Raw genomic sequence first — 9,384 nt, 5'->3', positions numbered from 1 at the left:
AAACTATTCTCAAAAAGTTCCAGCCAAATTTGAAATATTTCAAAAACCCTACGCATCTATAGTTTTGAAATGCACTGTAGGGGGGTTATGAACTCTTGGTACTATCAAACTACTGAAGTACAACTTGTAGTCTTGCACATGCCCATTGAAACAGGCATTGGTTCTTGTAGTGCATGCTACCCAATCTGTCGTGCATGACCCACTGCCTCAGGGAGTCGTACCCAAAGCAGGGGCCAGCAGTTTAGAAAATAATTACAAGCACGTGCTACCACAGTACATGTACATTGCTTTGGAAATCTGTTTACGACTGCTTGGAGACTGTAGGTTGGTGATCATGGTCATTGAGTCCCCAGTCAGACAACTAACTTTGCAGTGATGTACACACGCGAACGACGGATAACAGGCACAACTCGAAAGAAAGTTCAAATGTACTAGTATCATAAGGATGGGAAAGGCTGCAGCCAGTAAAAGCCACGGGAATCCGCAGAGGTATATAAAACATGAAAAAAAGCATCCTAAGTCTTCACCTAGCTTGCACTTTCCGCACCACTGCGAAACAAATATGCAGACATGCATGAAGATATCACTGCCCTGGCCAGGAAGCAACACACAAGAGAGTGGGTGGTAGCACTAGTGAGAGCTCGAACAAAAACACATGGCAGCAGTGTACCGAGAAGTACATGTACTTGAAGTAGGTAAAGTCTGCCTCAAGATAATATACAAGATAAAGCCAATGCCCTGGAAATGCGGAGGATACAGCATGATCTATGTGGTGATATATCGGATCCACCAGCTTCTCAGCAAGGTTATCTGACCTGTGCTTGCTGTACTCCAATATGAATGCTTTCAGTGAGCTTGCAGAATACAGTGCTACACACCACGTGACCACGACGTGAACTCGAGAGCGAACACACAGGAAGACACCAACAGGGTCCGATGAAAAAGGCAACACGACTATGATGAATAGAATGATGGCTGCTGTTGGCACAAGTCACCCACTCTTCCAGACCCTACTGATACTTCTTGAGAGCGTGCAGTCTCTGGATGAGTGATGGATGTGAATGATTGCACTCGGAGTACAGCCAGTCACTGACGGGGAAGGACAAGTTGTCCTTGTTCAGCTGAACCAGCGCCTCACCCAGCTCCTTGCTACGATTCCGCTTCGCGGCAAACTCATCGGCCTGGAACTCGAAACGGCGGCAGATCTGGGTCATGATGAAACCCATCACCTGAACACATGGATACAAGCACAGTCGAAACGTTAGCCATGGCGTGGCACAGCAGTATGGGATGATGTAAACAAAAAAGAAGAAAAAAGAGGACAGGCCTGGTTTCTCGTCTCATGATATTTCTTCAACCTCCAAACTCATAACAATTTTTTTTATAGCGCAAGCACATTCAGGTTCCATCAATCGCCAGCGAAACATTGAGAATTTACTTCAGAAAATGAGCCAAGGAAGGGATACAAAGCAACCAGGCACATTTACCTCGTTGTAGGGAGAGAAGATGTACTGGAAGATGATGACCATACCAATCAGTGTTGGCCGGCTGTCAGGGAATCCAAAGCTGGAGTACAGGTATTGTTGATGGACCAGCAGACCGAAGATGAAGAAGCATAGGAAAAGATTGATCTGGGCACGGAAAAAACCCAAGTAACATCATGATGAAGATTTCGCAACACAGTCAGCGATTGGCAATCCACTGTATGATGTAAGACAACGTCATGTTATGAACATACTTCGAAGTACGTGTAAAAGGAACAACCCAGCCAAACATTGATGAATAGTCATGCAGGGCTCCATCAGTAGGCAAAATCATGCTGAGCTCAAAGGGAAGTGCCCATAACAGTAGATGTGATGCACTGGCTTGAGGTGGTGATGAGGGGGGGGGGGGGGGGGGGGGGGAGAGAGAGAGAAGTCCCACTTCCAGTAAAACAAAGAAGTTATTACCTGTGAAATGATGATGTTCTTCAAGTTATGACTGAGTTTCCAATGGCCCAGCTCATGCAGCAGCACTGCTAGGATCTGGTCCAGAGTGCAGCCATGCTCCTCCTCAGTCTTGCTGTCCTTTGAAGCTACAGTCTCTGCTGGAGTATCTTCTCCCTGTTGAAACACAAAGACCATCACTATTTGAAGCAGACGATGGATTTGGCTACCCCGCCTAGAGTCACATAGATATTATCATCAGTAGTGGGATTCATTACCCACAACGCCACCCATCTATTCAGCACTCTATGGTTAACAAGCCAAGATCAAAGATCAGAAACAAGCACTCACAAGGCCAAACTACCAGCAATGATATCAATAGGGCAAAATCTTGCCTCACCTCTCCCTTATCCACTTGCTCATGTTCCTCCTCGGCAGTTTCTTTTAATGACTCGTCTTCTGTACCGGATGACTTCTTGCGCATTTCCTCGGGAAGCATTTCTGGGCGCAGAAGTGTGTCGAAGAGCACAATGCGCTTGTTCTTATGGAATCCATAGAAGTATGCGTTGCTGTGTGCGCTGCGCTTGCTTCCGTCGACCAAATAGAGCTTGGTTAGAGGGAACTCTACGGTAGCGGCAAGGTTCTCGATTGCTGTGCGTAGTTCACCAGCTGGAAGAGGTGTGTACTTATCAAACAACGGAGCAATGAAGTCAGCGTAAATGAATACCATCACCTAGCAATGAGAAAACGCAGAACAATACAATCATACAAACTGTAATGAACGCCTAGTAAAAGTCGAAAGGACCATCACAAGCATATGTCCGCCCAGTACACGGTCATACAAGATCACTATGATGCATGCACCTGGTGCCTGGAGGTGGTGTCCTGGTGCACGGTGTGCCTTTAGAGTATTCAATGCACTGCAAGCTTTATGTAGCTTAGGTTGTAGTATAGGTTGTACAGGTACACAGAGGCCTGAAATGTCTTACAGAGTAGAACAACATTACAGGGATAATTACTTAAAAAGAAATCCGTCAGGAAACAATGTGCATCCCGATACAGCCAGTAACTAGCCCTGGCTTCTAGCACTGCATGACATAAAGACTGGTAGAGGCGACGGTTCGATACCGGAACGGCTTGACAGCCAAATTTGTATAGACCCAAACCGATCATCAGCGTTGATTGTTCACTCGAAATATGTTTGTGGAAGGAAACTGGTATGTTGAAGTTTGCTCTGAGGCCAGAGTCAATCGAACTGAGCCACTCCTTTGTGTTGACCCATTGCCTCCAAGTTGACCAATTTTTCGCTTCAAAAAAGTTCAAATCAGAGGTGGCTCCAAACCGGACACGTTTTAGAGTGCACGTCAAATTCACTCTGGGTCTGAAATTAGGTAATTGCTATCGCTCCACGACGGCCAGTACAGAGTAACACTAAGCCTTGTGTGTGCTTCCATTAGTTTTGATTGGTATGCGGTGCTTTATTGGCGAGAGGCAAGCCGCTGTTTACCTGCGACAAGAAGTTGAGTTTTCGAAAGTCGTAAAACTCAAGTCGCAGTGGGAGGCAACACGTCAAAAACTCAAATGCTTGGTATGGCGCTTCTGGTCATCGCAGAGCCATGGAATTTTGGCGCTGAGTAAAACACATCGTAGTCTCACTGTGACATACGTTTTCTAATCAAAATACCAAGAGAGAAAGTGAATATTGAGACCATTCCAGTTTGCAACCTATGTCCTATTTGAAACCGTCGCCTCTACACACATGTGCTAGTATCGCTACTTGTAACACCATTGGAGTTTTAGACAACAGTGATGTATATGCCTACGGGTGCCATCAACATTTTAAATCAACCATCTAGCTGACCAAACTACAAGTATCTAGCAGTAATCTCTATGTGCACGCCAATGCTTATGCCTCACCAGCATAACTGTTCCACAGAAGAGCCATGCATAGACAAAGAAGTACTCTCCACCCCACTGGATGACGTAGATCAGCAGTGAGGTAATAACCAGTGTTAGCGGAGTGAACACCAAGAACTTCTTGATCTTGTCTTTGATGTAGAAGCCGACAGTCTAATGAACAGAAGAATGCACGATGAAAAGAACATACTGCTGTATACAGTTCAGTACTACTTGCAGTAGACACACTGTCAATGTTTGAACTTTTAGGTCGCTACCGTATGAGTGGCTACTGTACGAGTGACTACGCCAAGAGGCACATTATCTGAAGGTACTGAAAGCAAAAAGACAATAATATTAGCAAAAAAGATAGGCAACCGATGCATAATCCATTAGCTGACGCAACAACGGATCATCATTCACACCAGAGAAGTGAAGTAAGGGGGTTAGGTGATGACCCAGAGTTAACGCGCATAGGGTAACACATCATACGACAATGGAATACCCAAACATTCGGTTGAGTGTACTGTTGTATGATGGCAGAGCCATCATACAACACTTTTTTTAACATGCAGACTTTGGGTAAAACCTTGATGATCACTTACGTATTTGTTGAAGCCATGGCGCTCCTCAATAACAAAAGTGCCATACACTGACCATGGCTCTTCGAGCACCATCGAGACTAACTGTGTCAAGACTAGGAAGATACATGATTGTACAATCTGCCAGAACAGCACAAGTACGCGCGCGCACACACACACACACACACACGCGCGCACACGTACACACACACACACAGTTGCAGGATTGGTAGAACATAGACCCAATGCCAATCCCAGATCACAAATGTTTGATTTTGATTCCAAGAAAGAATAATGAAGGGAAAGACACACCAGGCACAAAGTGGTAAATATACGCTTGCACAAACTCAAATTCATCTTGATTCCAAGAAAGGATGAGGGAATTCCATGCTGATACAGTCCAAAAGTGTGCATGATCAAGGAGCCATCCAAGCCCTTTCCCCAACAAATGAGGCTGGTTTTCAAATTTTGTGCACATTTGAGCAGTATGCTGCTAAGGTTTTGAATTTTTAAAAGCACTTGACTTGCCAAAGTTCTACAAGTAAGTAACGTTGAAGTGCATGTAATATCATTACTTCCATTACTCCCACATCACATGCAGAGAAAGGCACCATGTACATGTACACACCTTACCACCATGGTGACTGGACATACCTCTCTATCTGGTGAAAAGCCAAAGGACTCCAGCAGTACACTCGATGCATACCACAACATAGGGAGGCCATAGAACAAGCTCACCTGGCAAAAAACACGCATGCAAAGATAGACACACACAGACACACAAATAGACACAGACACACAGACACATTTGTACTTCAAAGTACATGTACTTCTACTTGTAGTTACTCACTGCCAGACACTGGCCACGTGGTTCTCCCCAGTAAGAGGGGAGAGAGATTCAGAAATCATATTTTGGAAGAAGACTCAATTGGGTATTGAACCACCAAACAGCTGACAACTGCATTTATACGCATCCCCAGTGAAGGTAATACTTCTTTTCGAAGTACTTGTCACTAGTGTGGGTTGCTGAATTAGAGTGGATCTGGTTCATGTAAAGGCTTCAATAGCACACAACTCAAACATCTGCAGAAGGAACAAATTATACAAGTATTTTTTTTAAAACCCACAGGATGTGACTAAACAGTCAGCAAGCAGGCTGAATCAATACTTACAATGCCCTCCACCTGGCTGTAGATATGATGCCAAAAACCGAAATTGCTCTTGTCCATCTGGTAAAGACGAGACTTTGAAAACGTTTCTTGACTCATAAACGTGCTGACCTCATCAGGAACTTTGGGTGTGTCTTTATACAGGCGATACTGTCAGTACAGCAACAGAACAGACAAGATGAAGACGACCCCTTACTGAGGTGGACCAAGCAGGACTTGTTTGAAAAGAATCCAGACGGACACAATGTACGACTCATACATCTACATCATCCCTCGCTAATACGCGGTCATGATGATGACCGATGGTGATCATCAGCACATACTCACTTGCACCCAGTACTAAGCAGTAGTGATGGTTGCCGTATACCTGTGCGCATGAACATGGTCATGGTTATGTACGGATCATCCAATCGAATCCTATCAGCTGAGCCCTTGGTCAATTCAGTCATTCCCTTTAACCACTTGGTATTCAGTACATGTACTACAAGAAACAACAAGGTGAGCTATGCTCTTGCATGAACTATTTTAGAACGTTGACTATATTGATCGGGCTATGACACCCGCATACTATGCAACTAACTCTGAAATAGCGTATTAATCTACCAAAAATATTGCTGTAATGAGTGAAGGAAGCAGAGGAAATGAGTAAAGTATATGGGCTCAGAATGGGCATATATTCAAACAATCGTAACTCATTCGATTCTTACTCGATTCTCACATTCAAAGTATGTAGGTTGAAGAGAAAACTCTCAGCTTGCGATTGCAATAATTGCCAAAGCGATAGGATATAGGACCGCTGAGTTATGGCGCCCAACGGCCACACAACTTCACACGGCTACAGCAACTATTTCGGGCGTTCGGTTTTCTTTTCTTCTGCATTTTTGCCACTTGGTGCTATGGCAACTGCAGTTCAAATCGAGCAGTGGACTCGCGGGAGTGTTCACAAGAAATTAAGCTCGATACGAGCAAGGAGAGTGGAATGGCAGGTGAAAGCTCAGTTCTTTGACTTGCTCGGCAGCGCCATGACTTTGGGACAGATTCGCCTAGCTCTACAGCTGGTCTACAACCTTGTGGAAACATGCGCTTTAATTCATCGTTTTTCTCGTCGCAGCAGCTTTCTAGGAAGCTCTAGATGCAGTAAATTGGAGCATGGATGCCAGAGTTACGAACTTTTGAGATGTAGGTTTCAGTAAAATGACCCATTTTCGCTGGTCGTTAGTGGACAGATGGCAGTACCCCTCTGCATGCAGTGCATGCAGTGGTAAAAGGGTTAAATTAGAAGGGCGCATTCAGACTACCGTGAATACCATCAAAACGTAAATGGCGATATTAAAAACAGTGAAGGACATTTGCACTACCGATAAACTAACGTTACCGTCACGTAAGTTTTGCAGCTTTCACCGCGGCCCTGAGAAGCGATTTTCCCTTTTTCTCAGCCTGAGCACGTTTTTTACTGCCGGAATGCAGTTACCGCCGCAGCAGCAAAACCTTTCCGCCGGTAATGTGCCAGTAACGTCACGTGATCAAATCACCTTAGAAACTTTCCCAATCGGTCACTTTTTATCGGTAGTCTGAACTAAGTTTAGATAATACGGAGCATCAGCAAATCGAATTTTCGATTTGATTATTCGAATGGCAAAAAGAAAATCAGAGAGAAAATTCGAATGAAAAAGAGGTTCAGCATGTAGCGCAGTCCAGTATTTTCGAATCGAGTTTTTTTTAGCTTGAGCAGTTGAGGACTGGGATTTTGGGATGTGCAATGAACGGAGTTGCTGTTGTTTCTCATTGCCTTTGGGGATGACGCGAAGCGGCGGATGCTTCATCCGATTCAGGCTATTGGCGATAGGATCTCTCTTGGAGACCCCTTGAAAAGGCGGATCTCGGCCGAGCTCCTCCGCTATCCCTTGCATATCAGGAGATTTGCGGACGAATAGGTGAGGGTGGGCCCTACACTGCCTCAGCAGAATGAGATCCATGGTAAGGTCGACCCTCAAATATTTGGCACACTTTGAGTTGCCCTCTCCCTGCGGGGAACTCACGATAGACGCAGATGCCGAGACAACGCCAGCAGGGCTACTGCAGTACTGGGAGCAGGAGGCATACCGGGGCTGGTAGTTGGTGACAAAGCCATGATTCCAGGATACTTGAAATGAAACAAAATGCACACTTGATAAAACGTTTCACAGTTCGAGAGAGAGGAAAGCGTCAAGATTGACAAGAAGTCCTGACTAGTACTTTAAGTTTTGTAAGAACTAGTAGCTACATGCGCAAGAATGAGTACTCGTAGTGCGCCGTGTACTAGAGCACGCGCGGAGCATTCGAAAAGTATTCGAAAAGTATTTTCTGTTTGCGGGCATTTTTCAGTCGAACAAAGCCCTAGTTTCGACTGATTGAGTGCTTTTCGTGACGATTCTCGAATTTCATTCGAATATTCGATTTGCTGATGCTCCGTAATATGATTGCAAATACACATTCTGGAATTTTTCATTTTAATACAGTAAAATCCGCCCCTCCCTGACTTCTTGTCAGGGAAATGATTGGTTGTATCCTCGTATGACTCTGTGATGCCGTACTGTACTGCAGACAGGTGCTTAACCCCGTTGGAAATGTACGCAACAGTGCCCACCCTCTTGACCAGGGATCGCACAAACCCTGAGTTTTTACGGGTCTGTACAACTCCTGGCTCTTGACCTTTGGTCGGTGTACGAGATACATGAACAGTTTTCGTAGGGTGAGTACTTTTTCATGTACAGTAAAACCTGGTGTAAGCGACCGCTGGGTTTAGCGACCACATGCTCTTTACGACCGTTTTTCCATGCACGGACAGTTCTACACAGACACTGTGGGACCTGGTTCTAAAGACCACCTGGCTTTAACGACCGCTTTTGCTTGCACCGTGGGGAGGTCGCTTAAACCAGGTTTTACTGTAGTACTGAATGCGGTAAGTAGGACTCGCCCATCCGCCCCTCCCCACCTGGACCTACTCGAAGGGTGGCGGAGGTAGGGGCGCTCTGGCGGGATTTTAGGGTAATCGTTTTATACATGGTTATAAGTACACAATTAGTTTTATTCATCGCTATTTTACAAATACACAATTAATTTTAAATTGAAACAAGGAAACCGGTGGGGCACAAGTTATGCGTTAGAGTCCACCAACTAAACCAGGTTGTTTCAATTTAATATTTTCCTTGGCTCACCATCTGAGTACTTACAATTAATTTAAAATAATCATTCACACTCCAATAATCATTCACACTCCAAAAAGGCAATGACTACACTACTAGTACTAGTAGGACTAAACAAAGAATGACCAGTAGATCTACTGATCATTCTAGCAGTGGATACATGTAGTACAGTAGTTGAACAGCGCTCTTACCTGTCGACTGGACAAATAGCTGTCCCAAAGAAACACTATCAAGTCAAAGGATAGCACGGCGGCGAAAAGAATATCCATGTTGGCGTCTGACCTCACATGTACAGAACTATCTGCTACTTCTTACTCCCTCGAACCACTCTTGCCTAAAAGTAAAACAACAACCCTGCGACCGTCACCTATAGTCATAGGCCAAGGACAGTGGCTAACAGGAAAATGCACCAAATCAATAATTGCAAAATTTCTTATTGGCTGCAAGGCACTCGTGATCACGGATGAGAAGCAGATCAACCAGGTGCATGGTTTTGATTTTGTGGGGCATGGCAACCCGACGGGGAATTCCCCACGCTGAAGCATGTACGCTGCTAGCTAGTACTGTCAGATCAGTACTGAGCTAGCCGGCGGCCTGTTTGATCTGAATTATGCATGCTGTCTGTGTG

The 9,384-nt window shown here is 44.9% G+C and overlaps 1 protein-coding gene across 1 annotated transcript; it reads right to left on the bottom strand.

Annotated features, from left to right (window-relative positions):
- Nucleotides 1–397: 397 nt before the first annotated feature.
- Nucleotides 398–9,191, bottom strand: LOC135806057 (CAAX prenyl protease 1 homolog). The gene is made up of 9 exons (XM_065320203.1): nucleotides 8,948–9,191; nucleotides 5,575–5,721; nucleotides 5,057–5,140; nucleotides 4,427–4,543; nucleotides 3,843–3,995; nucleotides 2,326–2,658; nucleotides 1,950–2,102; nucleotides 1,488–1,631; nucleotides 398–1,229 (listed from the first exon to the last, which is right to left on the bottom strand). The coding sequence occupies exons 1-9, from the start codon at nucleotides 9,023–9,025 to the stop codon at nucleotides 1,011–1,013; spliced, it is 1,428 nt and encodes a 475-aa protein (XP_065176275.1). The 5' UTR covers nucleotides 9,026–9,191; the 3' UTR covers nucleotides 398–1,010.
- Between the last annotated feature and the right edge of the window lie 193 nt (nucleotides 9,192–9,384).

The sequence above is a fragment of the Sycon ciliatum genome, chromosome 1 (genome assembly GCF_964019385.1).
Source record: "Sycon ciliatum chromosome 1, ocSycCili1.1, whole genome shotgun sequence".
NCBI lineage: Eukaryota > Metazoa > Porifera > Calcarea > Leucosolenida > Sycettidae > Sycon > Sycon ciliatum.
Note: the sequence above shows the minus strand (reverse complement) of the source record. Positions and strands in the feature narration are given on the sequence as shown.

What these genes read in the sequence shown, in the direction of transcription:
- LOC135806057 (XM_065320203.1), bottom strand. Translation starts at nt 9,025, where the DNA reads ATGGATATTCTTTTCGCCGCCGTGCTATCCTTTGACTTGATAGTGTTT. An exon ending in ACAGCCAGGTGGAGGGCATT is followed by an intron (nt 5,141 to 5,574) that starts GTAAGTATTGAT and finishes GTTTTTTGCCAG; the next exon opens with GTGAGCTTGTTCTATGGCCT. An exon ending in GCCATGGCTTCAACAAATAC is followed by an intron (nt 3,996 to 4,426) that starts GTAAGTGATCAT and finishes TCTGTTCATTAG; the next exon opens with ACTGTCGGCTTCTACATCAA.